The 27,943-nt window shown below is 41.3% G+C and overlaps 4 protein-coding genes and 1 non-coding gene across 9 annotated transcripts; 2 read left to right on the top strand and 3 right to left on the bottom strand.

The window, feature by feature from the left end:
* Positions 1-2,063: 2,063 nt before the first annotated feature.
* LOC143127406 (uncharacterized) lies at positions 2,064-9,826 on the bottom strand. 2 transcript variants are annotated; one of them, XM_076288894.1, is made up of 4 exons: positions 9,763-9,826; positions 7,672-7,914; positions 6,308-6,330; positions 2,064-6,220 (listed from the first exon to the last, which is right to left on the bottom strand). In XM_076288894.1, the coding sequence occupies exons 3-4, from the start codon at positions 6,316-6,318 to the stop codon at positions 4,630-4,632; spliced, it is 1,602 nt and encodes a 533-aa protein (XP_076145009.1). In that variant the 5' UTR covers positions 6,319-6,330; positions 7,672-7,914; positions 9,763-9,826; the 3' UTR covers positions 2,064-4,629. The 2 variants fall into 2 exon arrangements, with proteins under 2 accessions (XP_076145009.1, XP_076145010.1); XM_076288895.1 differs by lacking the exon at positions 9,763-9,826 and adding an exon at positions 8,231-8,323.
* Positions 9,827-12,308: 2,482 nt separating this feature from the next.
* Positions 12,309-16,850, bottom strand: b4gat1 (beta-1,4-glucuronyltransferase 1). Its single transcript, XM_076288892.1, has 2 exons — positions 15,407-16,850; positions 12,309-15,081 (listed from the first exon to the last, which is right to left on the bottom strand). Exons 1-2 carry the CDS (start codon positions 16,508-16,510, stop codon positions 14,890-14,892), a joined length of 1,296 nt encoding a protein of 431 aa, XP_076145007.1. The 5' UTR covers positions 16,511-16,850; the 3' UTR covers positions 12,309-14,889.
* Positions 16,851-17,260: 410 nt separating this feature from the next.
* trnas-gcu (transfer RNA serine (anticodon GCU)) lies at positions 17,261-17,342 on the top strand. The gene has a single exon. It is a non-coding gene; the product is annotated as a tRNA-Ser (tRNA).
* Positions 17,343-17,892: 550 nt separating this feature from the next.
* On the bottom strand, positions 17,893-21,109 carry pfdn2 (prefoldin subunit 2). The gene is made up of 3 exons (XM_076288893.1): positions 21,001-21,109; positions 20,055-20,267; positions 17,893-18,730 (listed from the first exon to the last, which is right to left on the bottom strand). The coding sequence occupies exons 1-3, from the start codon at positions 21,076-21,078 to the stop codon at positions 18,539-18,541; spliced, it is 483 nt and encodes a 160-aa protein (XP_076145008.1). The 5' UTR covers positions 21,079-21,109; the 3' UTR covers positions 17,893-18,538.
* Positions 21,110-21,135: 26 nt separating this feature from the next.
* Positions 21,136-27,694, top strand: nit1 (nitrilase 1). 4 transcript variants are annotated; one of them, XM_076288888.1, is made up of 7 exons: positions 21,136-21,982; positions 22,368-23,073; positions 23,939-24,169; positions 24,963-25,066; positions 25,998-26,134; positions 26,646-26,771; positions 27,084-27,694. In XM_076288888.1, the coding sequence occupies exons 1-7, from the start codon at positions 21,802-21,804 to the stop codon at positions 27,348-27,350; spliced, it is 1,752 nt and encodes a 583-aa protein (XP_076145003.1). In that variant the 5' UTR covers positions 21,136-21,801; the 3' UTR covers positions 27,351-27,694. The 4 variants fall into 4 exon arrangements, with proteins under 4 accessions (XP_076145003.1, XP_076145005.1, XP_076145006.1 ...); XM_076288890.1 differs by lacking the exon at positions 22,368-23,073 and having other exon boundaries at positions 21,145-21,255; positions 21,442-21,489; XM_076288891.1 differs by lacking the exon at positions 22,368-23,073 and having other exon boundaries at positions 21,146-21,982.
* The last annotated feature ends 249 nt before the right edge of the window (positions 27,695-27,943 follow it).

Genomic DNA, 27,943 nt, shown 5'->3' with positions numbered 1-27,943 from the left:
CTTTTGTGTGTGTGTGTTTTTGTGTGTGTGTGTGTGTGTGTTTGTGTATGTAGGTGTGTTTGTGTGTGTGGGTGCATGTGTGTGAGGGTGTGTGTGTGTGTGTGTATGTGTGTTTATGTGCGTGTTTGTGCGGGTGCATGTATGTGTGTGTGCATGTGTAGTGTGCTATTCAACCACTTTACCAATAACCTAGCCCATCTGTTACAATAATGCATGCAGAACTGGTTCAATCCTTCAAAATACTGTAGGGGACTAGTGAATCACCATAATTTAACAATGTTAACAAACATCAAATGTAAAGTATATATATATATATGTAGGGTGGAGTGAGAAGGGTTAATGTAACAACAACATATTACAGTTATAGCACTTTTCTTGACACTCAAAGTTCCTCAGAGGAGAGGTGGAATCTCACTAAGCACCACCAATGTGTAGCACCCATCTGAGTGATAAACAACAGCCATTATGTGCCAGAATGTTCACCACACACTAGTTTCAGGTGAAGAGTGAAGGAGTGAACAAACCAATTACACACTGGGAGGATGATTACAAGGCCAAATTGAATGAACCAGGTTGGGAATTTAGCCAGCAAATCAGGGAACCACCTACTGTTTGCGATAAGTGCCATGGGATCTTTAACAACCATGGTGAGTCAGGATCTCAATTTAACATTCATGCAAAGGAAAACATCTCCTGCAGTACAGTGTCCCTGTCACTGCAATAGGGCATAGACCTCTGAAGTTCGCCTACAAAAAAGAACCAAAACGGCCATCTTTGCCCATATAAGGAGATCCGATTGTTAATTGAAGCTAACTACCTATGGCAAGTTGCATTGCAGGTTAGCTCTGGGGTAGCAAAAATCTAAGTGTCCCGCCTTGATGTACCCGAGATCACAGTATCCACTCGAAGGCAGAGGACAAAAGTGTGTTCAGGAAAACGTCTGCATTTCAGACTTTTTCTTCCCCGCTAGAGTTTAACAGGTGCGATAATTCAAAATCCCCATGTTATTTTCCCATAGGAAAAATCGCCAGATACCGGATGTCAAAGATGGCTGCTTTTTTGTAGGCGAACTTCAGAGGTCTATTGGGATTGATATTTGTTTGGCGGCTTTTGGCCACAGGGATGAGTGCCACCTACTGGCCAGCCACCAACACCACTTCCAGCAGGAACCTACTCTTCCAAGGAGGTTTCTTATCCAAGTACTAACTAAGCCTGCTTAGCTTCAGTGATTCAGCAAAGTCAGGGTATCTGCTGGTCTGGCTGCTGGCTAAAAACAAAAGGTGAAAGGCATATATGATTCTAACTGTCTCACTGAATTGCATTATGCACACTCAATTCTCACTGGTATCTGATAGACAAGTACCAAAACATGATTAGTTCATAGATTTCACATGTAAAATACATCTTATACAACCCCACCCCCATCTTGCCTGTTCATAATTCTGAGAAATTTTTGAATTGTGTGCATGTGTGCGTGTACGTGTTTATGTATATGTGTGTGTGTGTGTGTGTGCGTGCATGTGCTTGTGTTTGTGCCTGTGTGTGTGCATGTGCATGCATGCGTACATATGTCTACTGTGTGCGTATGTGTCATACGTATGATTACTGTGAATGTATGTGTGTGTATCTGTTTATGCACATGTGTGCATATGGAATGGGTTAACATGACCCCAGGAGGCAAACATACGCAAAAGATTGGTCATCCTAGGCCCTACGGTTCTCAAGATATTTACAGAAAACTCTGTTGGTGTACAGTCACTAAATGTACACATAAATTAATTTATTGTATGGCCCCCCATGAATGAAAGTCCACAAAACTTGGCATGCATTCAGAAGGTGTCATAATGATCGTACACTTTCAATTTCGTGCAGTTCTGACCATGTTAGCCTGAGATATAGTGATTACAATACCTAATTTTTCACAGTATTCACAGAAAACTGTGTCTGCCCTACCCTCCTTTCGGGGGGTCCAGTCCAGCGGGGGCTACAGATCAAAATGAAAAACAATGGTTCCATGTTATCCTTGTGGGGCCCCACCCCCATTGTCATATGGAATCACAATGTGAGATAAAACGCAAAAATACTTGACGTTTTATTGGGATATTTCATTCATTTCTTCCTATTGATCTCAAAATCAGACATACATCCTTGATTACAGCATAAAACATACATCAATGGCAAGAGCTTGTCTTTTGAATACTGAAAAAGAAAAGTCTTTATAGAAATATGCTGATTGTTTGCCATCTACAAAAAGATACAAAAGAGATATGTTCATAGACAGGCAAGGTCTACTCACACAACAAAATAAATTACAATATTACAAATGATGCCTTTAATTATTATCTGATGCCCTGATTATTACATTGCATTACATTACATTACATTACATTACATTTCATTTGGCTGACGCTCTTTAACCAAAGCGACTCCCAACAAGGGAAACAATCAAGGTAGAGTACAATAAGGACAAGTTAGTGCACCAGTCAGTGCTACTTCCATACAGTCAAGTGTCAGTTCTAGTCAGGTGGTAAGTGCTAGAATTAGCAAGTAGGTAGGTAGTGCTACGCAGTGGTGGAATGTAACGAAGTACAAATACTTCGTTACTGTACTTAAGTAGATTTTCCACGTATTTGTACTTTACTTAAGTAAAATGTATAGTGCATACTTTTGACTTTTACTTCGTTACATTTTACAGCAATTATCTGTACTTTTACTCCGCTACATTTCTACAACACCATCGTTCCTTTTTACGATACATTTTATCAGTTTTTTTTTCTCTCTGACAAACACGTTTGTTTTACCAGGGGGCGGGGTTGCTACCAAAGATTCTGGAGCGCTACGTGCATTCTTAGAAACATAAGCTTTTAGTCTAGACCAGGCAGAGCGTGAGCTTGTAGCCATCTGCATTCGGTAGGCTATTCACCAGACCCATGGCTACACTGTACATGCAACTGTGTTCTGTGCCTTTCTCTGTCTGTTATCTGCAGCGTTAGGGCCTCCTCTCCGATGAGATTATCCGCGGATCAGCGAAGTTACAGGCTATGCCCATGCTTCTGTCACACGTCTGATCATTTGCGGCACAAATGAATGGTAGCCTAGACTATTAATGAACCGGTGGCCGGAAAAAACGTAACATTTTCCAGATTAGGAAATATTCCTTAATTGTGTGTGATCAAATAAAGATGCATAGCCTACAATTGGGGGTAGTAATGTGAGCGCTCATTCAATGTCTATGCGTCTGCGCAAGTGAAACTGAACCTAATCATAAAGACACCTTTCTCAGCAACTTTTCTGTTCAATCAGCATAATTATTACGATCCACCCGACGTTTCCCTTGTCTACCCCGTTAAACTTCAGGCAAAGATCCTTGATTACTAGCTCCGCTTTAACCCTCTCTGCTTCAGGCTCTCGTGTTTTGCTGAATGATATTACTAAGCAGATCACCCTATAGTAACCAGAATTACAGTCTTGTAGGTCAGAATGTAAACTGTGCCACAGATGGCAAGCACAATTGCATTAGCTTAAAACTATTTAGTCGAGTATAACCTAAAACTAGCTTAATTAAAATACCACAGCCCATACTGATTTTTCCTTTTAGAATATAGATATTAAGAGAATAAATCATTATGCAAATACTTTTACTTTTAATACTTAAAGTACATTTAAAAGCAGGTACTTTTTACTTTTACTTAAGTAGGGTTGTCATTGTGGTACTTTTACTTTTACTAAAGTAAATATTTCTCTGTGTATTTGTACTTTTACTTAAGTACTGAGTTTCAGTACTTCCTCCACCACTGGTGCTACGAGAGGAGATACTCTCTGAAGAGCTGGGTCTTTAGGAGTTTATTAAAAGTAGAGAAGGACGCTCCTGCTCTGGTTGGAACTGGTAGCGCATTCCACCAACAGGGAACAACAGATGACAAAAGTTTGGATTGCCCCAAGCGTACGAATGGCAGAGCGCAACGGTCAGTAGGTAACATATGCCTGTATGAGGGCATTCAAGTAAGTGGGAGTAGAACTAGAGAGTACTTTATAGGCAAGTGTTAAATTTAATGCGCGCGGCCAAAGGTAGCCAGTGTAGCTGAGTGAGCAGCAGGGTAACGTGCCCTTTTGAGTTGGTTGAAGACCAAGTGTGCCACCGTGTTCTGGATCATCTGAAGGGGTTTCACCGTGCAGGCTGGGAGACTTGTCAGGAGAGCATTACAGTAGTAAAGTCATGAGATGACTATGGCCTGTACAATGAGTTGGGTATTGAGTCAGGCAAGTCCTGATTTTCCGTTAGTTGTAGAGTGTGAAACGACACGACCTGGCAACCGAGGTAACATGATCGGAGAAGGTTAGTTGGTTATCGAGCATTTCTTGCAGCCCTGGTAGGTGCAACAGACGGGGTCAATTTTGATTTTGATGTGATGATGTATAGTAGGTTTAGCTGGGAAGACCAGCAGTTTGGTTTTTGAGATGTTTAGCTGGAGGTGGCGTGCCTTCATCCATGTAGATTTGTCTGAGAGGCAATCAGAGATCCGTGCAGAGACCAAGGAATCATCCGGTGGAAAGGACCGATAGAGCTGTGTGTCGTCTGCATAGCAGTGGTATGAGAAGCTTTATGATCAATGTAAAGTTTCAGAAATACTAATCTGTTTTCTGAAATTTCCCCCGAAATCCACTTGAATACTTGTCAGTCGGAGCCCTATCATTTATTTCTTTCAGTTTCAGAACCTTTTCAGTTTGACCGGTTTCACTCAGCTTTGTAATCAGCATATCAAAATCAACATGGAAGTTCAGAGATTCCTGATGCAGGGCTATTTCATCCAGATCAATGATGCCTCTGTATGCTTCTTCCAACAGTTGGGACATTCGCTGTCTATTTTCAGTTACCCTCTTCTCAATGTTCTCTTGTATGTCCACATGTTTCCCATAAACATCTTCAATCTCTCTCTTTAAATCTTCATTTGTTTTCTCGACTTCTTCGGTGACTGGCATGTAGAGTTTGTCTTCTTTTGTGTGAGCTTTATAGGAGCATCCACAAACTGTGCACATATTACCTGACATCACAGAACACCAATTTAGCCTTACTACCCATGTACAGCCAGGGAAATGGCAGTTCTTTTTGCACACATCACAGCACATTGCCTTTTCATAGCAGAATTTAAAGTGATCCTTTATTGGAACCTTCTTCATCTTTGTCTCCTTGGCAATATATGTAAAGCTCTCATTGTTGTCTAGTTTTGCCTTGTTTTCTCTCACAATGCCATTGATGCGCTCCTCTTCTTTCTCGTCCTCATCCACCAAGTTAATGGTTGTAAACAAGTCACATAGGATTGCCTCAAGTTGCATTCTCTGCTTTAGAACATCTCCCGTCATCCTCAGGCTTTGTCCTTTGACTCGTTGTAAAAACTTTAAAAGATCCTCGGCGCTCTCTTCTCCTGAGTTCCAAATTCTTTTGTAAAGTTTAGCTTGATGTTCCTTGTGCGGCTGATTCTGTCGGTTGTTGAATAGGAAGTGAATTGGTTCCCCATGCTTATCCTTGGCACATCTTGTATCTGCATTTTTGATGGCATCAAGAGCACCTGTAGGGGGCAGTCCATCCGAGTGTGTAATGATGATCACTATGTTATCTTCTATATCTTTGCCAAATAACGACAGAACTGATTCAAAGATGTAACGCTGGACGTCCGTCACTCGATTCTGTGATGCTTTGACCACAAGACCAACGGCGTCAATTCGATCAATTCCTCTATATGACTCAAACAGTTCACGTAAACTGTCAGCGATGGTCTTGTCATGCTCCACACCTTGTGTGTCTCCATATCCTGGGGTGTCAATTATGGTCAAAGAAATCAACTGCTTCACATCATGGACCTCGTACACTGTGACAGCTGATGTTTGGGATGCAGACTGTTTTTCACTATCCTCCTCTGTGATCTCGAACCACACTTTTTCTTCAAATTTCACTCCTATCATGTAATTGACTAAGGCATTGATGAGAGTGGTCTTCCCTGATCCTGTTTCTCCTACCAGCAAAATAGTTTTGTTGAGTTTGTTTCTGTTCTCCTCTCCATATCTCCATCGTCTGATTTTTGCATTACGTGATGCTGAACTTTCATCATGACGTTTCCACTGCTTATCATGAAGATATTCTCTTTTTGTCTCAAGTCTGTAGCAGGTATGACTTCCTCTTTTTGTCAGATTAAGGGCTTCTATTGGGCCTTTTATGAAGTTGCTAAAAAAATTGGTGTAATCGTAAGTGATATGTACATTAGCCAACATATCTATAAAATAATCTATAAACAGAATGTTTGTTACTCACCGGTATGCCATGGGTATTCCTTCCTAAAAGACAACACACAGTGGATATGATTAATGCGGAGTTCTGTTTATAGAAAATGTTGATTTTAACACGCAAATAGTGTAACCTACATTTGTATACATTTGTAAAACCATAGCCTGGGTGCCAATCCGAACTTAGTCCCGCCCTCCCACAACATTTGAGGTTGGGAAGTTCGGTCTGGCATTGCTCAATTGAGGACCAACTATGCTCGCCCTAGATCCGGCGGACCAATCAAATTGGGCTTTACGAAGATGGACAGGTGAGCAACAGCGCCTCGTCTATCACGTCATCTGAGCATGCTTAGGTTGATTATGTTTGCAACAAAAACTCTGTGGCTAGGAGACAGATGGCTTCTAAGACCCCAACATGCATATTATTTCAATGAGGTCATCACTGAAAATGATTATTTCTGAAAACTTTGGCCAAAGTTGAGATGTGGGAAAACTCATGGTTTCACTTTCATCAAGGGAAAACAGCGTGTTGCATTGTGACATGTTGTTCCCTCGTTCGTTTGAAATCTCTGATTGACCAACTGTTCGAGGGATTTGCGACAGCCTTTCCCAGCTGTTTATAACATGTTTGTAGCATATCAGCGTTCAACAGAATTATTTTTAAAAACAGAGGGGATATAGGCTATCATTTTTGTCCTAATAGCCTACCCTACTACGTATCTCTTAGATTTCGCTAATGAGTGTTGTTGGAGATATTGACGGGACAATAACTTTTACAAAAGACCAGAAAACAATGTTAAGGCATTTGTGGAGAAGAAGGATGGTTTGTGTGTTCTTCCCACATCTCACGGTAAGTTATTTCGTTGCTCTGATTGGTTAGGTCTATTCAATTGAGTGCAGAGGCATTCCCCCCCTGTATCGGTTGCAACACGCCCCATAATTACGTCCCAATGGAGCAGTATCAGAGTCATATTCTGACTAGAATTGAGAATGGCTACGTCAGGCTATAAAACTATATGTAGACCTACCGAATTGCGGTAGGCCTACATGATATAACAGTGCATGGTGTTGCCACCTGCTTTGCAAAACTAAAAAATGCCTCTCAAGTCCTCCATCCCCTCTTCTTGCAACTGCTTGTAAACAGCAAATCACGCCTCCTAAGGCCTCTCCTTGCCCTATTCCTGCAACACTTTGTAAACCTCATGTCTTTTACCTCAAATATAACCTTTGATCTGAACTGCTTTAAGGGTCTGAACTTCAAAACAAAATAAAATTACGTGGAATTATAATTTCACCAAAAAATCATACTCTGGATTTGTGATAACTTGACATATAGTGCACTGTAAACAGATAAAGTTAAAGTTAAAACAGATATTTGTATTTGGTACTTACTTGATTGGTGGTTGAGCTGTCAATCTCGGTACACCCCAAATGAGTACACTTACATGGGGCATTGGCATCTGATGGTGCTTTCTAGGCATCCGTGCATTAAGGCTTGCAGGGATTTTTTCCTGATATTTGGGGATGTAGGCGTTGTAGCAAGATTGACGTGTCGGCAACCAGTCACCACTGGTAATCTCCTGTAATGCGTGCTGTAATCTCCAGACTGACCCACCTCTGGCCACCAGCTCTTCTCTGATGAGGATAAAAAAGAATACATGAAATTACAAAATTATATATAATTTTATATATAGTACTAAATTATATATATCGTAGAAAAGCTGAAGGAGGAGGGAGAACTCGGTGTAGTGTAGATTAAAAAAGAAGACATTCTAGACTGTCTTTTGTAACACAATTGGATGTCAAGAGTGAGAAAACTTCAGATGCAGAAAATATATCCCTCTTTTCTATGGAATTCTATAGTGATTTATACAAACTAGATACTCAGGAGATTCTGCATTCATATTTCTTCAATCAATTCAGAATCTCAGTTTTTCTTTCATCAACTCACTTGACATTTCCCTACTTGAATCCATGGAGCATGTTGACATTCAAGGCTAGTGCATAGAGATACCACCAGATGGCCACTCCAAACAGAAATGTTAGTATGTTGGGCCTCATTTAAGTGCACCTAATGCCTTGTAGCACATTTGGGCCCTGTTTGTTCAGATGTAAATTGACACATTAGAGCCTGTAAGATTTACATGAAAAAGAAAATGCCCAAAAAGGGTGTGGCAGAAAGCTAAAGGAATAAAATACCACACTGTTGAGTTACTTAGATAACCTTAGTTAATCTTCTATTATTAGATAAGCTAAGTTACAAACAATCAATTCAGATACATTTTACACTGATGCCAGATGAATGAGTGTAACTGAGAACTGATTGTGTGTGTGCTCACATCTCCTACCACACATGCGCACATTTTACTAAACTAAGCTTAAAAACATCATTATCCATATCAACACAAATGCAAGATTTTCTAAACTTCACTGAGGTCCACAAAATATGTCCATGCTGTTCTTGAAATCTTGTGGACCAATAAACCATTCTATTGAAACCCTTTTTCAATCACCACATTTACATGCACTTCAGTAGTTGGGATTTTAAAGTATCTTAGTTTTGTATCTGCACATGTAAACATTGTATCCAAATTTTCAAAACACTGGATAAGCGTTTATCCCGGTTTTTAAGAAAACCTATAAAGAAACAGTATTTTTCTTTCTTAAAATGTAATAATTAAAAGACATAAAAGACAACACCGAATGATTACTCAGTGATAGTGATACTAGTCAAGCACCCTGTGAACAACACTCTATAGAGATTCTTGAAGTAATCCCAAACTGTGCGCGCACACATATATTTCATTTTAGGGCCAAAATGCCCGACCACAGGGCTCGATAGGGCCCTCGTGGAGTATTAACACCCAAATAGTTAACACTCAGAGTTCCAGAGAACTGTAGAGCTGTAACTCTTCAGCCGTAAAGAACGAGCCGTTACACTCTGGCTATGAACTATCTGTCTATTCTGTTGAATGACAGGGCAACTATTTCACAGAATCCCCCTTTTGCCCAACTAAGACGTACTTGGAAACAATAGTACTAACCCCAAAGAGTGCTCTGTGAACTGAGTAATGAGGATCTTACCACAAACCGCACTCAGACAAGTTACAAAGATTGTCTGTTTAAGGCAATCACAAAGCAGTACAAAATCACATCCATGATGACGTGACACACATAACCCATGGGTCAGAAACTAGTAAAATTTTAGCAGAAAGACTTTCCCAGATTCAAAAATGTGTAACTCAATGATAATGACCCTAGTCAAACGCCCAGTGAGCAGCACTCTATAAGTTAATAGTTCATTGTTAAACTGTTGTTTTACAGATGTTTTACTTTGTTATTTAAGAGTAAAACAATTATTCTTATTTTTGGCATAATGAATTACTTCATAAACTCTAACAGCTTCAGTTTTAAAAACAAATCACATAAAAATACATAAGAAACTGTTTACAAAAATAGCAAGAATGGTGTGAAATTGCTTACATGTGTTCTGAAGGTGAGCTCAGGTGAGTGTGTTAGGAATATTCTTGATAATCTTGTTTTGGTAAACCCCACCTACGTACAGATCGATCACGTGATTTCAGAGATGTAAGTTGAATTCTTTCTATTTATGCATTTATCTCTCATCCTTTGCAGTAGTCCTTTAGCTCATGCATGTTTGGGGCATTTAGTATTTATATAGTATATAGTATTTTCCTCTGGAGCTGTAATTGTAGAGACAAATAATACTTTACTACATGTGTCCGTAATTGCATGAAGACGAAACAAACATTCTTGGTGAAAGCGGGTCTGTCTGCAACACACGGCTACTACTACAAAAGATTAGTCATTCTTCCCAAACAGAGAGAGAGAGAGAGCGTACATGATGATGCCAACTGGTCAGAGATAGAATGTGGCATATAACAGTGCATCACACACCAAAACAGCTCCTGTTTAACATTTAATGTACGTAAAGCTGTGCTCTTCTTCAGACTTTCACACTGAACACATAGTCAACACGTATGGGTACAGTGGAGGGAATAAACAGTCACATAAATTCTGAAAAACGGGTATAGAAAGAGCAAATTTCCAGTGTTTGTCAACGACTGCTAATGTTAGCTGTTTTGCATCCACTGACTTCATGTTACCTCTAGACTTAGACAACCGCTTTATTTTCTTCTTGGTCAGTGTTGTTATCATTTTCAGTGGCATAAAAAATGTGATGTGTGATCGATGCACTGAACCACACCTCATTTTTCACCAGCATGCCCATGGGTGTGCAAGTTCATTTGCTATTTAAACAGTGTGCTCATCTGGTATATAACTGCGTTGGCTACAAACTAGCAAAGATGTGGTGGTGTGATGTTGATTTTTACAGATAACTACACACATCATAGGTTATTTATTGTCTTTCATACATTAATCTTAATCCGACTGGACACAACTATGTATATGCATATGTGTTTTTTCTTTTGAATTATTAGATTGACATTTAATCTTTTTCAGTGATCAGTGAGGGTTATTTTGTTTAGTTTGACATGGAGATGTTTTGCTGGAAGACCAACATGCCAGGCAATGTTCCATAGCAAATGAGAAACTGATTAGTATCTTTCATGAACTGTCCTTTTACTTTCAGTTACTGTGGTGCATGATAATGAAGTGCTTACACTGAAACCAGAAGGTTGATGAGTATACTTTTATTATACTTTCTTTTTCTGTTAAAGGTGCTCTAAGCAATGCAACGTCACTTCTGTTGACTTTCAAACAAAACAGAGAGCTAGCTCACTACTTCCTCCCACTCCCTCCCATGCAATTGAAACTCTCCTAAACGCGCATCTCGTCTGTGATTTGCTGGAACAGTTTGTTATGCTTTTATCGGCTAGGTTTGCCCAGGTTGTTTTTGTTGCCGTTTTTGGAGCCTGGGCTGTCCAGAGATCGGGGGTTTTGCCATGTATTCAGGACACAGACAGCTAGCGGTTGGTTAGGTGATGTTTGCAGTAAGTGACATAAAATGTTTTAGCCTAAAAAACGTGTGGCATCGCTTAGAGCACCTTTAAGATTGTGGGATATCAATATGTACTTGTTTTTTTAATGACATTCCGTGATGACAAAGAGGCTAGAATGATTGATGAGTAATAGAAGGTGTTTCACTCAGACTTAACGCCTCTGCTAAAATTGACTGAGTGACTGTCACAAACGCTGTGAAGTAAAAGTGTTCTAAAACCTTGCAAACATGACATCGTTTTTTAATGAAGTGCAAAGTCCAATTCAAAGCGCCAAAACCACTAATCATAGGAGCATAAACCTGATGAATAGCTGACATTTACATAACGCTTGTTCTCCAACCGCATAGCGGTACAAAATATGACTGCCGCTCAGTCCTGTACATCCGTTCCGTGAAAATAAATCATTTTCACAGATTTCAATAAATCTGTGTGCGTGTTTGTGTGTGTGTCTGCGTGTGGATGCATGTCTGTGCATGCATGTGTGTGATTGTCAATTTGCCCGATAGTCTAGTGTATGTACAGTAGGCTACCCTCCAGAATTATTGCCACCTCTGCTAAAGTTGACTAAAAACTGGTAAAAAATAATCTGTTGGTGATTTATTGTAATCTCACAATAAAACAAATCCAACCTTGAAGGGAAGCAAGTATTTTGAGAAAAAGGAAAATCTCATAAAAAAAATAAATACTTTTTAACTAAAACATGTTGCTCACAATTATTGGCACCCCCCAAACATTTTTAAAAGTGACCTCACTGCTAATAGATTATTTAGAGGGCATGCCAGGAGAAAAGCCTGTCCAGTTATTTAATTACCAATGTAAACGGCAGGAGTTACTAAATGGTACAGTGACTTTGTCTGGAAGTGTGGTCTATTGTCAGATGAAATGAAAATTGCACTCTTTGGCTAGAAACACTTTAGGTGTGTTTGGCATACATAGAAGAATGGCTATACTGAAAAGAACCCCATGCCTAATGAGAATTATGGTGGAGGGGCTGTGCTATTGTGGGGCTGTTTTTATTCCCAAAGGCCTTGGGAACCTAATTAAGGTGCATTCATTTACAGCTGTATTGAATATTGTCCTAAATAATATGCATTGTTTGCAGGACTTTTTTGAAGACTCCCTTTACATTACTGCTTAGACCATCTAAGGTAAACATAAGGCCTTTTGAATTCTGACAATATGAACAAGGTCAGACATACTGCAGGAGCTTGAACTAGTCAGTATAACTGAGGTCTGATCTCAGCAGGGCTGTTTAAATCTACTGCCTCCTGCTGGCTGACTTCCATATAGGCTACCTTGTGGTTTGATGTGCACTGCAGACATGTACACTCCCAGGCAGAGTCAGAGTCATATAAAGGTACTCTACCTTTATATGGCTCTGCTGCATCCTCAAGTCTGCTGGACATTAACCTTCTCATAGTCTCACAATTGTACACATGCACATTTCCTTTTCCTTCTTTCATACACAAATAAAAAAAACAAATGAAAATGAGAGAACACAAGGTTCAATAATAACAGCTTTTATTAAGATACCAAACCCAGGCAAAATATCAACAAACAAACAGATAAATAACTGTATACCTTTAAATAGAAAACAACACAAAATAATTTTGCAAACAGTAACTTGTGGTGGGCTTGATGTGCTCGTTGATGCAGTGAGCCATTCAGCACTAGTGTTATTGGGAGCAACGCTGAACTGAAGTGAGCCATTCAGCACTGGTAGTGTTATTGGGGGCAACACTGAACTAAAGTGAACTCTGCAGGACAGCTACAGGAAAGGATTGCAAAGGTTACAAATGAATAGAAGCACTCGCATGTAAAAACCTCAGAAATGTTATAGACTTTCAGTGCAATACAACAGTGCCTCAAAAGCCATGATAACACGTGATTAAGTACCGCAACCTCAAAATTATGTTTTATGTCGATTTGTTACTAAATATGTAGAACTTTTCCTCAATAAATAGCAAAATCACAATACAAAATAACTATGAATTCTAATCATAGCAACAGTTTAATCAGACACTTAAAACCATGTATGGGAGAAGGCAAAATATGTTCTTTAGTGTTTTTAATCTCTTAAAAAAAACATGTTTGTATTCCAAACATAAACACACAAAAGCAACACATAGGTTCAACTAATCTGAAATTCCCACCACAAATCACCACCATCAGTGCAAACACACAAAAAAAGTAAAAGATAAAATCACCACAATTTGCTCAGTTTGTAGTGTACTTAAATATCTAACCTCAGTCAATCAAAAAGGCATTTCAACCAGACACTGACTGGGGTCACCTCCAAGACCTAATGCACAACAAATGGGCCAACTGCCAACGTGCCACCTGATATCTTCTAAAAGGGACAAACCAAGGACTTGCAGTGCAAACTGACAATGATCCATCAACCCTCAAGAGGGCTGTAATGTCAATAAAATTGTCACAGAGTGAAAAAAACAGCTTCCACTTCCAGTCTTCCAGTGTGCAAGTCCAACAAAATGTCCACAGCTGTGACCGATCTCCCCATCTTCCGCTGTCCGTATCTTCTAAGACATCAGCAAGCGAATTCGACAGGCAGGTCTCATTTCGTGCCACTTTGAGAGTATTTGTGTTTATAGACTAGACTGTTATCCCAAGGATCGATCATAATAATGCTGCAACTAAAAGATGGATGGTGAACAGAGCATTGTGAAGTTTCTCTGAGAGTCCACAAACCCTCTGTCGTGATCCACTGCTGCTACCTTGTGGTTCCTGTTTTCATGGTTATGTTTCCACATTTTGGGCCCAAGTTCTGCAGCAATATAGGTAAGCGGGAAGCTACGTCAAGGCAGGACCTTTAAAATGGGCGAGACCTCTCTGGTGAAGTGAAATTAAATAAACCAATCACATGCAACCAGTGTTAATATCTGATCTATCTATCTATCTATCTATCTATCTATCTATCTATCTATCTATCTATCTATCTATCTAATTAACTTCGGCCAGACTCTGCCCCCTTTTTGCGTCCGATTTCACTCTGGCCACAGTGCGCAAGCACTGTCGGCAAAATACACTGCCAAACTGGCACTCTGTATGTCCTCTAAAGACAGTGTTTTCCATGTTGGCCAGTACAGTTCTACTTTCTGTTTTGTTTTGTATTGTGAAAACAGGTGATCCATCTACATTAGTGCTACATGGTTTTATCATTTTAACAAGCATGAAATGTGTTGATATCACTCAGACATTTATGAAAATATACAACATATATTTTGAAAAAAAAAAAAAAAAAAAACTTATTAGCATACAAGCACACTGGACACAAGTGAATGAAGTTGTGTTTTTGTGATTTAGTGTTTGACTCAGAGTAACTGTTAATCAATGTAAACATGACCTGAAACTCAAACCAATCTCCTAGTGTTCTCACTCCTCAAAATAAAAAAGGCAAAAAAATAAATAAATCCACTTTGAATTTTGCGCCTCTCTACAACTGTCTTTACATCGTTGGGGGCCATTTTGTTGTTTTATTTGTGGTTTGTGTTCATATTAATGCTTTATGCTGTATTTATTTGTTATCTATTATCTAATGGAAGCCTTCACAGTAGAGAGTGTCTGTGTGTGTGTGTGTGTGTGTGTGTGTGTGTGTGTGTGTGTGTCAGCAACGTCTGGGAGAGGTTGGGTACTTGGTCTTCAGGCCTTCCTTGAAGCTGCGGAACAGCACACGGTTACGTCGGTTCTCCTCGTCCTTGCGGCTGTGGAACTCGCCCTGCACCTTGAAGCCACGGTGCACCACAAACGCTGAGTTGAGCACGGAAAAACGGTAGCCAGCTATATGCAGCTCACAGGCCTGGAAGAGAGGACAGAAAACAGCACGGGAGAAAGGAGAAAGAGTGGAGAGAACAGGAGGACAAGGAGAGGAATGGTCCAAGAAAAGGAAAGGAGGAAAGCAGAGGAAGCAAGAGAGGTAGAGAAGAGGATGCAAATGTTATTACAATCTTTTGTCCTCTCAGTGTGAACATCAAAGATTGTCAATGTGTGTGTTTCGCCTCTTGGCCTTTCTCGTTTCTCAAAAGATGTCTGTGTCCACACACTATTTTTCACGTGTGTGTGTGTGTATATGCTTATGCTCTTGTGCACATTCATATTTATGTGTGGGTGTGTCCCAAACCCACCTGGCTGATGCGGTTGAATCCATACTGCCTGAAGTTCTCGTCATACAGTGGCACGGATCGAGCACTGATGTAGAAGGGTTCCCACGGGTCGACCCAGTTTAGCGTGTAGGCCACGTCCAGCTGGTCCGGCCCGTGCTCGTGCTGGTTCACCCACCGTGAGTAGTTGGTGGGCGCCTGGCACCGCGGGCACAGCTCCTCGTAGAAGGGCCTCACCTCGCCCACCTGGTACAGCTGCACCAGCTCTGGCTTGGTGGCGGGAAGCTTTCGTGTGTGGCGGATCTCAAAGGCGGGGAGCACGAACACTTCTTCTGTATTTGGCCTCCGCCTCGCCACCATGTCGAGGAACTGCTGGTGCAAGTTATCGCTGGGAACCATGTCCATGTCGATGACTAGGATGAAGGCGGCATCTGTGCCACTGCGGGCCACGTTACGCAGTAAGTTGTTAGGGTAGGAGATATTGCTCCCGATGGCATAGTTTTTATACTTGTCTCTGTGAGAACCTAGCTTGGCAAATACCCCAGCACAGTCTTCGAGGCCTGAGAAATGCTCTCGGTCCTGTTCTGGGAAACTCGCGGTTTCCTCCGACGGGCAGACCAGGTTAAAGTCCACTAGAGCTTGGATGTGAGGGCAAAAGATGCTAAGGGCGTACACGAGCGCCGTGGCAAATTTGACATCTTGCCCGTGTGCAAAAATGGCAATAGAGAGGGGATTTTTCCAACGCTCTAACAGGGAGTCTAGGTGGTGCAGATTGTTAATGGTAGTGTGCGTAGCAAGCACGAGTGTGTTCGTACTTGTGCCTGATCCAGGCTTTTGATTGGTCGAGAAGTCACTTTTTACCAAGTTTTTATAAACTCGGTACTGCCCGCTGGCGTCGAAAATGCCGCCAGTGGACAGAGAGTACCGGAGGTGTTCTTTTTTAGAGTTTTTCTCAGTCTGGTGGGCATTTCTCTTGCTCCCACCACCAAACAACTCGAAGTATTTATAGCGCTGTTGTTTACCGTGGAATCTCGACAGGAATGACAGATAGATCAACTGCAATAACGCTACAATGAACAGGGCACTCAGAATCACTTTGAAAACGGAACATTTTTTCGAAAAATGCATTATAGAAGTTAATGTGTGTGACTGTAACAACAGCTGTTATCATCTGTCTCGCTAATTAGTAACGTTTAAGTGTTGCGCATCAGCAAGGCATAGCTAGCTTAGCTCGCTGCTGGTTGCATTGAAGCTTGCATTGTGGTTCTCCCCCAGATGTAGGCTATAACGTTACCTGTTCGCATGCACTCGTTGATATGTCCATGCCACTGGAGTCGGGGTGGTAATTAGCCACATCATATTCATATTTAGACACCATGTCAATTATACTCAGTAAAAACCGATTATGAACATTTCAAAACAGCTAAACGCTCCAAGGTAACTCAGAGGCGACGTCGGATGATGCGGCGGGTGCGTGCTTCTGCCGTAACTATCCTAAGAGAGGAGCAAGAAAAAACATGATATTCCTTTAGCTTTATAAATACCGGTATTTCAGTCATTAAATTGCATTTTGAATTAATTTAGGTAAAATCGTTTAATAGACTGATTATAATATAATAATATGTTTGCAGGTGTTCTGTATGATTTTTTGTCATTAGTTTAGTGTAGGAAACAAAATAACCACAATCGCTCATGTTATCTTACATAAAAGTTTTTGTTAAATGTAGACACCCACTGGAGCTTAGGTGTCCCACATTAGACAGTGAGTCATTAGGAAAAATGAGTATACATGCGGGGAAAATGAAAACCATTTTATCCATCAGAATGTTGTGGTCGCGTTTCTACAAATATTATGGTTATCTGTTTTGGCGCACATGAGACGAGGTGGCCGAGTGGTTAAGGCGATGGACTGCTAATCCATTGTGCTCTGCACGCGTGGGTTCGAATCCCATCCTCGTCGACAAATCTTTTCAGGATTAGAGTGATCACTGAGTGAGAAAATAATCCAGACAGCATGCCCCCAGAGTGTAGCATTATAGCTGCCTGGAAGCACTAACTTGACAACCTAGCAAATCCATCTAGGTAAAACTATTGTTTTCGTACCAACAGTGCTTTGTGACCTCAAGAAATGGGAGATCTATGTGAAAAATATATGTGAATGTGAATAATAGGATTAAGCTTCTCAATTGATTCTGTCAGCCAGGGTCCAAGCAAATTTATTTCTATCAGCATGTCTTTCAGGCTGCGATTCTTTGGAGTGGTGAAAATGGTACCACTAGAATGCCTTTAAGATAAGTATTTTATATGCAACCTTTAATTCATGAATAACACACATCTGAACTGTTTTTAAGTGCCTTATCTCATTCTACACAGGAGGTGTAAACTCCTCATGGTCAAATTAAATCACTTCAGTATTTAGAGGTACAAATGAAGTATGACCATTTTTCAAATGAAGTTTGACAGTTTTTCACAGTGCAATAAACTCACAAATAAATTATTATACAAAACAATTTTGATAACTTTGCATGCAAGTGCCAATGCCACTGACTGCAACATTTTTTTATTTTATTTATTTGTAAACAAAACAAAAGGCAAAAATAAAAAATGGTGTTCTCCACAGAAATAGTTATTACATGGCAAGTAATATCAATTACTGGCTGTGTTTACGTCAGTCAAAGGTCAGCAGGTGTGATTGTGTTTCTCTTGGGTATCTCCTCCGTCAGTGCAACCAATGGCTTTTTCTATACACAAAAATTAAGCCCATGGCCCAATGTGTGTAATTTTAAGACAGATTATCAAAGTTAAGAGCTTTTCAGTGAAATGTTTTGTAATCGTGTGGCAAATGCTTATTTCCTCTGTCATTGTTAAAGTTAGTGCTCACAACAAAAAAGGCATAACGCCTCATATTTCCATAACCATGTGAGACAAAAACACACAAAACATATTTACTACTTTGTATGACTTGTATTTTTTTTTAAGAAGAGGAAACGCAACAACGCAAAGCAATTGCTTGCAATGATGAACCACCCCAAACACCACTAACATATCACAGCACATCCTGGCTTTCCAAGACCACGCCTTGCCATTGCCAGGCAAGCATCTGGCTACACTTCCTGTTATGTGTCCAGGAGGTCACATTTGTGTGTTCCAAGTCCATTACGACACCAGCACCCCTGTGCTGGGTTTAGAACTGCCCCCATCTCCAGCCTCCTTATTGGATGAGCCAGCCGACGGTTTACCCTTATCCTCTTCACCCACCAATCGGATGTTGTAGCGCTCCCGGTATTCCGTCAGCTCCCGCCCTTTGGTCTGCATCTGCTGGTTGAGCACTTCCAAGAGCTTGCCAATCTGAAAGGGTATAAACCAGGTCAGAGGTAGTGGAAAAGAAAGACTAAACCGACAACGTTTTAAGCCCAGGGCACACCAAGTACACATCTGAGTACTAGTGGCATTGATGGCAGAATAATGATTAGTGATGAAACTTTATTCATCCCATGAGAGGAAAGAACAGTGTAATAAAGAAAAAGTACCCACACACTGTTGCTGCTGCTCCCGAAGTGATTTATTACACAAAGTTTCAACCAATGTTGGTCTTCGTCAGGTGTTAGAACAGTGTAACAGCAGCAAAAACTCAAATCAGAGAACATGTAGCCAGTGGGCACAAATGGTAGTAGCAACAAGAGGTTCCTCACTGGTGGAAAGAGTTGCCCTTGAGTTGAGTTGAGTAAATGTAGCCTTTCCAACTTTCTATAACTGTTTACTGTTAATTTTAACTATTGTGTTGTTATATTTGTAAGTCTCTCTGGACAAAAGTGTCTGCTAAATTACATAAACAAGTAAGACCTGAGATCACTGGCACCAACTTCAAGTCAACATTGGGGGTGTGGGGAGCACATTATTTTCGTGTGCCAAAAGTGACCCTCACCTCTTTGTAAAGTCTAGTACTTAAAAATATAAATAAAAAAATGGGTGGATGCTGGTAAGATGCTCAGATCATATTGCCCATTGTGAGTGGGTTGGGCAGCATTCAAAATTGTAAATATCCATGTGCTAAACTGTGGGTAGAAGGCTAGGATTTATTTTATTCATTGAAGTGGGCTTTCCATCTTGTCTAGTCCACTGTCTGCAACATACATGCACACCAGAGGGTGCAGGATCTACTTCAGTACTGTCAATCATTTGTATTACCAATCTAATAGCTTACCATGCATCTCTCCACACTCGACAGGCTTTTTAGAATTGCCTTTAGGCTGATATTATATTGTGCAAGCAAAATAAGCTTACAGTATGATGTCATCTGTGTTCAAATATGTTAACTGGGTGTCAACTCAACGTATGCACTCCCAATCATCCGTAAATTGATCTAAAGTGCATTTTACTCCGGATAATTCCTTTAAACCTACAATGGCCATCCTGAGAGCCAGTACACTTCTACAATAACAATCTGTCATGCAATGAAGAGCCAATTAGAATGATCGTTCTCACAGATGGACTTAGAAAGCCACTGACAGGGGCCAGACACCTGAATGTCAGCTTGTGTGTGTGTGTGTGGTGAGCTGTAGACAGTGGTGTGGGTTTAGACAGTGGCCTTGTCAACTTTGCATGTGATTTATCCATTTTCCAAAAGGAAGTTTTATGATATTTATGAAAAAAAAAAAAATCAGTTATGCACCTGCTCTTTGTTGTTCTCCAGTGCAGGAAGCACCTCTTTGACAGTGCGCTCCACAAGAACACCACCCATGAGCCTGAAACACTTTCTGGACGGATCGACGTCCTTCAGTGTGTCGATCACCAGACTGTGCTCGTTGATCTCCATCTCGAACTCTGCGGCTTTAGAGGCCATGCTACGCTGCTCCTGGCGCATCCTTTGGAAGGTGGCCACCACCTACGTGTCAAAAGACAGCACCAGTATCACAGCACTGTCTCAGATAAAACACCTTACACTAAACATTTGTTACAGTACTAGCACAAAAAATAATGGGTCACAATAAAATGCTTCCATCGTGTCAAGGCCACATTACTTCTGTAATAAGCTAGCATTAATGATGGGTTGCCAGCATCATCAACAACGGTTACTTACATCAACTTCGCTAGCATACATCACGAAAATGAACTAGTTCAAAACTAGTTGGGGATAAGTTCCATGACTAAGGTTAAGAGTACCCCTCTGCATAGTGCCTTCAGAAATAACTCCGTTCGCCTACCCCGCGAAACACCCCATTCCTTATTCAGAAGAGTGACGTCTCAGGTTAGCATGCTAGACGTCTTCCACTGGGTGTGTCTGAGGCTGTTAAGTAATATCAATGCATTTTCAATATCGTCACCCAGGACAGAATATTAATAAATTGCAGCAAGGGCTGTAGAGTCACTGTAGTAAGCTCAACATTACAAATTGTGAGTAAAACGGCGTGTGGATTTTGTGCTAGGCTACATATGACTAGCCGACTGAACTTAACGTTAGCATACCCATGTTGCCTGCAAGCTAACATTAGCTTACGACAGTGACCATGGCGTGACACGAGTTCACAGGCTTGCCTGGTATCTAGAGGAAATATAATCTAATGCTTGATACTACCTGGTAAACAGTGGTCTATTATCTACAATATTAGTATTATTACCTGCTCAGCCGACGGGCCAGACTGTTTACCACCACCACCACTTTTACTACCCGTGCTACTGCTGCTGTTGGCTGCCATCTTGGAATAGTCGATGTGAGGAAGGATGAGGACCTAGGGATATTTCCTTGACTGTCTTCGCAGATGCCTGCTCAAAACACCAACACCCACGATCTTTGATTACTTGCGGACGGACGGGGTGGGTGCAGGTTCGGCGTGCGTGTCAGACTTTTGAAATGAGATAGGCACCCAAAATATGTGAGAAACATGTTTGATTCATGGGACTTTTCTTCGCGTTAAATCTGTATATGGCAGAAAATCTAATATAGCAACAAATACTTGAGTCCAAAGTGCAACTGTGTTACCGAAGGACTGAACATTGCTTTAACGTTACTGGTTAACAAGCTAACTCATGCTTGTCAGTTGTGTTTTCCGATTTCATAGGTGTTCAATTTGCCATTTTAGTCGAATATCCTTCACAGGTCAGAACAGGTAAGAAATGGAAACGACTGCTGTTTTTGTTGGGGGGGAAAACAGGTCCATGAAGTTCAAGTTTATGGTCACGTTAGACGGCTGAGAATGACACGCCAAGCCTTGTACATAGCCTACTACTGTAAGATGAGTATAATTTGATTGTAAAACACATCCAGTTTGGCAAGTCAGCAGAAAAGAGTGTGACTGCAAACCCCTGCTGCAGTTTTGAAACGGCATTTTGAGACCAGTGACATTAATTGAACGCATGCGCTGTGAAGATTTTGTGTGAACCTGCGAACTCGCGCGGTAGTGCCTTTGAATGTTGTCATCATGCTCGCTAGTCATGTTACCATACAGAAAGGGAAAACATTGCCAAAATATGATCAGTGTCGTACATGCTGCGACCAGTTTCATTGTCCATTCTGTACGGCAGAATATTTCAAGCCTACAAGAGCCAGTAGTGTGAACCGTCACCTCACATTACATTTCAACCGGGCAGTTCAACATGAGGGTAAGTTGCCATCGTAGCCTACAGCTAGAATGTGAAAATAACATACCAGATCTTTCCCCAAAATAATCCCCACCCGTGACAAGAAATACATTTGTAGTTTGAGGCATTTTGTGCGCAGTTCAAATAGCATTGCACAGGAGAAGGATACCACCACAGCAGTTACGCGTAGCTCTGTAATGGTTCATACTTTACTTGCCTTTTATTGTGGTTTGCTAACGGTTGTTAAGATAAGAAGTTATTAGTTTGGTTTGAGAATTGTGCTCAGCTGTGGTTGCCACAAAACCAAGAAGGGTTGCACTGTAGTGACGGAGAAACGTCCTCATTTGTTATAGTCTTTGAACAATGTTGGCCCCTCACCCTTATCATATGTTGTCATATGTTGCAGGATACACTATCCACCGATGTGGTTTGGGGTGCAGGCCACAACTTCATTACCATTGCATATACTGCCAGTCAATGCTGCTGCGCAAAGAAGACTTTGATAAACATTTAGTTTGGTGCAAGGCTAAACAATCAATCAAAACACCACTGTCTGATGCGTGTCCAGACAGTGCAGAGACGAGTATTCCCCCGACAGAACCAGGTTCTGCAATTGCAAAACCGTGTCCAGTAAGCACCGAACGATGTCCAACGAGCGCAGAACCATGTCCAACAAGGGCAGAGCCATGTCCAGCAAACACAGATCCATGTCCAGCAAGCATAGAGCTGTGTCCACCCCTATCAGAACCTCATTCTCTCAGTGCAGAGTCATCTGAACCAGGAGTTCTTGCCAGGCCAAAAGGAGGGCGCGTGAGACCTGTTGTCCGGACAAGGTGTCCAATGTGCAATGTTCTCATGAACAAGCGTAACATTGGAAAGCACATCATCCGTAAACATGCAAACCTGGAGCTTTTTGATGTAAATGCCACGTACCAGTGTATTGATGAGAATAACGGTATCTTTGCTGTCCAAAAGACTTTCCATGATCACCGTGTCAAGAAGAAACTAAGGGGTGAAAATTGTTGCCAATCGTCTCAGTCACAGGACAGCCAGTTAAACACGGATATAGCATTGAGGACTTCCATGAGATCATATAGATGTGTACAACTCAGGTCAGTCGCTCACGCTTGTCATGGCAAACCCTTGCCAGAAACAGTTATGCTCCCTTCTCTGTCTACCTAAATATGGAATTTCCTCAAATAAAGAAAGCTGTTCTGCATCTGAGCCCACAGTTTTATATTACAGTCTTCTTTGATGAGTTACACAGAGGTATTCAACATGAGATTAAAACGAACGGCATAGTCCTTGTTCAAAACCCAGACGATCTTGTGGACATGTTTATGTGGCCAATTGGTATCTTTTTCAAGGAAAGCCTGAGTTGTTTGAGACAGTCCGAAGAGTTGGTGGATCCAGTCGCTAGTACAACAAAGCAGAAATGTGTTGGGGACAAAAATATAGGCAAAAGCACAACAGTTCAAAAATAATCCCGGCAAACATCTAGTCAATCTCCATACAAGACTTAGTTTTTAGAAGAAAACAGTAAAAAAGTGTTTGATCCTAGCATTGTTTCAGTTATGTATCACAAATTAATTGGAACCCTCCTCTAAAAGGGATAAAGTTGATTACAGTTGGTGAAATAAAAAATAATGGTGAATGCCTTTGGCTTTAAAATGCTGTTCCAAATCTGCTAAACTAAAACTATGGCTCTCTAGAAAGATATTATTGAGCAAATGTTTCCTTTCAGCTACAACTTTATATAACATGAACACTAGGGGGAGACAAACACTGCTTTATCATTTGAAAAATAGCAAAAATCTGGACACCAACACTGGGTACAAGAAAGATAGATGCTTTATTCATCTCGAGGGGGAATTTAGGACACTTGATTTCTAAAATGCAATGGTGAAAACATGAATATAAGGAGAATGTTGTAGACTTACTGTAGTTTGCTTTCAATTCTCTTTGCATTTTGTGCAGGATGTCCTCATCACACCCTGTGGCCGCTCTGTGCCAGATGACCGCAACTCCTGACAAAGAGGCAAACTTTGCTACCGGTGCGCGTCTGGTGGAAGAAGCACAGGCGGCCGGTGCCAGCATGGTATTCCTTCCGGAGGGTTTCGATTACATTGGTTCCAACCTCAAGCAGACCCTGCAGCTGTCCGAGACCCTCTCAGGCGAGACCATCACTCGCTACTCGGAGCTGGCCAGGTGTGGGGGTTTGGGGGGTGGGGGGCTTACTTAATGGTTGATGATATATGAGGCAATTTTCTGAACAGTGTTGCCAAGCAAGCACATGACTGGTCTCCTTGTGTTATCGTGACAAGTTTCACACTGATGCTTAAAGTTCTCCAGGTATTTGCTCTCATGTATAAATATTTAAGGTGCCCAAACAATATCGTTCAGCAGCAATGTCCTCCACCTTTTGTCACAAACTGCCTTTGGATCATTTGACTTTTTGTGTTTTAGTGCAATTCATGTGAAATATGAAGTCAGCAAATGGACTACCCATCGGCCTTCTTGTAACTTATACAAATCTTACCTATTTTTTATTTTTTTTTACATTATTGCTGTGCAAAGGATGCAATACGATACAGTGTTTCCCACAGAATTGAATTATATTTGTGGTGGTACTGTAGGTTTTCAGAATTAACTTGAATGCAACAGTTTTTAAAAAAATTAGCGCAGCGTGGTTATGATGCTTACCAGATTTAAGCACAATTAAGTACAACCTGGAAAATCATTGTGTGGTGGTCAATGTTGATATTGTGGTGGGCCGCCACAAATAAGTCAATGTATGGGAAACACTGCGATACAAATCTCAAAAGCTGGTTTTGCCGCTGTTCATGCCGATATACAGGCCATCCTCCAGCCAGTTTTTGCAGATGTGAAGGACCATATATCCCAAATCCACAGTCGTGTGGTTTTTGCATTGTGGTTCAGCTTGATTTGTAGTGTCTTTGTTTTAATGCTTAGTGTGCCTTGGCTTGTATGTGTGAGAAAGGAAGTTGAGGGTTTGGCTCTCCCTGGGCGGCTTCCATGAGCGGGGGGAGAACTGGGAGACGAAGAAGCGCATCTATAACAGCCACATCATCCTCAATGATCAAGGTAGGGTGTGAGTTAGCTCCATGTAGCATTTGTGTTTATGTTTATGTTCACCTAGAGCAGTGTTTCTTAACTGGTAGGTCAGGACCCAAAAGTGGGTCACAGAACCGTTCTGAGTGGGTCGCGGAGCTTGTGGTTAAAAGAAAAAATATTGGACCTTTATTTTAACAGACTGTATTCGTAGCCAATGTCAGTCATTGCCATGGACATAGACAGTGTTTATGTGACTGGTCATGTTAGACATAATTTTAGCAGTAAACGCAAGTAAGCTGCAACCCTGAATATTTGAAATAGGCTAGGATATGGGTTCACTTAAATTGAGGATAAAATAGAACAGAAACCCCAGTGTGTGGTGTGAAGTGAATTTCTGGCACATGAGAGCATGAAACTATCAAAACCAAAATGGCACATGGAAACCTGCTGAGTACTTTGAAAGGTGACATCAGGAGTTGAAGACTTCACAAATGTAATGCCAAACATCCGAATGTTCCAAACAATTAGGTCTACAGGCACTTGGTGTGTCTTACCATGTAGCTCCCCATATCCGTTAGCTTAAACACTAAAAATAATATATGGGTTGTGACTTTATGAACATGGGAAATTATGGGTCCCAAAGCCAGACCAGTTAAGTCAGTTAAGAACCACTGACCTAGAGGATGCTTGTATGAGGTGACACATGCAGTAGCACATACACCCAAATGCATTTGAGGCTACAAATGGTATACACAGACAAATTAAGGCCTACAGACCTTACACACACACACACACACACACACACACACAGACACACACTTTATCAAACTCCCATTATGAGAATTTCCCTGGAAGAATATGTAAATGGTGCTTTATTTAATTGACTACTTCGACTAAATCTTAGTGTGTATGTCCTTTTTGATTACTCTGACTAAATCGTTCGTGTATCTCCTGTTTGCAGGTGACATTGTCAGCGTGTACAGGAAGGGTCACCTCTTTGATGTGGAGTTGGCCGAAAAGGGCGTGTCCTTGAAGGAGAGCTCCTTCACCAACCCTGGCACCACCCTTGTTCCTCCTGTGCAGACTCCTATTGGCAAGGTCATTGCGTAGACCCGCCCCCAACTCCATCCACTGCTGTTGCACAATCTAATAATTCTGATTCTGATTAGGGTGCGATCAGACAGGACGCGCTTTGCTGCATGTAAAACACAAGATGCACTATGTTTTCATAAAAATGCTTTTAATTAAACTTTTTTCAATTTGAAACACGCGGGCACCTCTGCAAAAACAAAGTGCGCAGCAGTCTCACAACGCTTACAAAACAACATAAAAAGTCAAATCTCAATGCAAAAACCGCAACCTGTTTGATCGCCCTTAGTGCATTAAAAGTAGTCAGACTGTTATCTCAGTGAAAAAAAATTAACTGAGATACAGGCAAGTGGGGCCAGCCTACTTTTTTACCATCTGATCTGTTGAGTTGAGTTTCTCTATCTTTCTCTTGCATTCAAACCCATTATTCACCTGCCTTTTCACCCACAACTATCTTTTCACCCACATCTAGCATTACGATACTTACCTGCCATCACTTCTCTTTGGCCTCTGGCTCCAGGTGGGACTCGCTGTCTGCTATGACCTGCGCTTCCCTGAGCATTCATTGGCCCTACTGAGGCATGGGGCAGAGATTCTGACCTATCCCTCAGCCTTCACCGTGGCAACAGGCATCGCCCACTGGGAGGTGAGACAGCATTCAATTCCATTACAGGGTCACATAGACAAAGAGGATTGCTAGGATTCAAATAGTTTCTTTTCTATTTAATAACTTTATCTTTTTTATATTATTATTATCACACATTACAGTAAAAGTTGTACTCTTTTTTTTTGGTGAAAGACTTTCATCCCCCTATCATGAGTCACATTGGATAAAACACAAATTAATAAATGTTAATGTTAGGGAAATGGAAATGCATATAATCTAGTGCATCATGCAAGCATTCTAAAACTTCAACTAGTATTGCACGCATGGAGCTCCAGCTGTCTCTTCCTCCAGGTGCTGTTGCGTGCGCGAGCAGTAGAGACTCAGTGCTACGTGCTGGCCGCGGCACAGGTTGGCCCCCACCACCCAAAGCGCTCCTCCTACGGGCACGCGCTGGCCGTGGACCCCTGGGGGACGGTGCTGTCGGACCTGGGGCCCGCAGACTCAGGCCTGTCGCTGGTGGAGGTGGACTTGCAGAAGCTAAGGGACACGCGGAGGGATATGCCGGTCCAGCAGCACCGTAGGGAGGCCGAGTACTACAGAAGCCTGGACACTGATTGAGAGAGTGCTGCTATCAATGCCTCAACATCTGATTCAATTCACTTGTTGGTTGGACAGTATCTCATCAACGCAAGTGTGTGTGTGTGTGTGTGTGTGTCTGCCTGCACTGGGCTGGACCAAGAGTGCTCTACTTTTTCTCATACTGCTAGGGTAATTGCCCATCAGCTTTCCACATAGACATTGATTTTTCAATATATGTTATTATTCCCAAATAACTCAACACCCACAATCTGTGTTTATGTAGAACTGCCGATATCCATGTCAGAAAAAAAAGGCACAATTATTTTGCCTCCCTAGCAAATTGTGAAAATACAATGCTTGTAAATAAACCAATATGCTATCCATGCATGCCTGCTAACTTTCTATTGCTAACAAAGTAGCCATCTTGCCTTTCAGCCTGTACTCAAATAGTAAAAAATAGTCACCAGGGTTCAATCTTCTGTTTCTGATTCCTACAGTGTGTGAGTGTGTGTAGCGGTGACTTATAAGAAGCTCAAAAAAAAAAACATTGAAAGGAAGAGAGAAGATATGTTATAGATTTAAATTAGACCAGGAACTTATACAGCATATGTATAATAATGATGTGTATAATG

This window comes from Alosa pseudoharengus, unplaced genomic scaffold, assembly GCF_046254945.1.
Source record: "Alosa pseudoharengus isolate Yale_2024_CS ecotype anadromous, Long Island Sound unplaced genomic scaffold, YU_APseudo_1.1 YU_APseudo_1.1_scf_17, whole genome shotgun sequence".
NCBI classification, from domain to species: Eukaryota; Metazoa; Chordata; class Actinopteri; order Clupeiformes; family Clupeidae; genus Alosa; species Alosa pseudoharengus.
The sequence above is the reverse complement of the archived record's forward strand: the minus strand, read 5'-3'. Positions and strand labels throughout refer to the sequence as shown.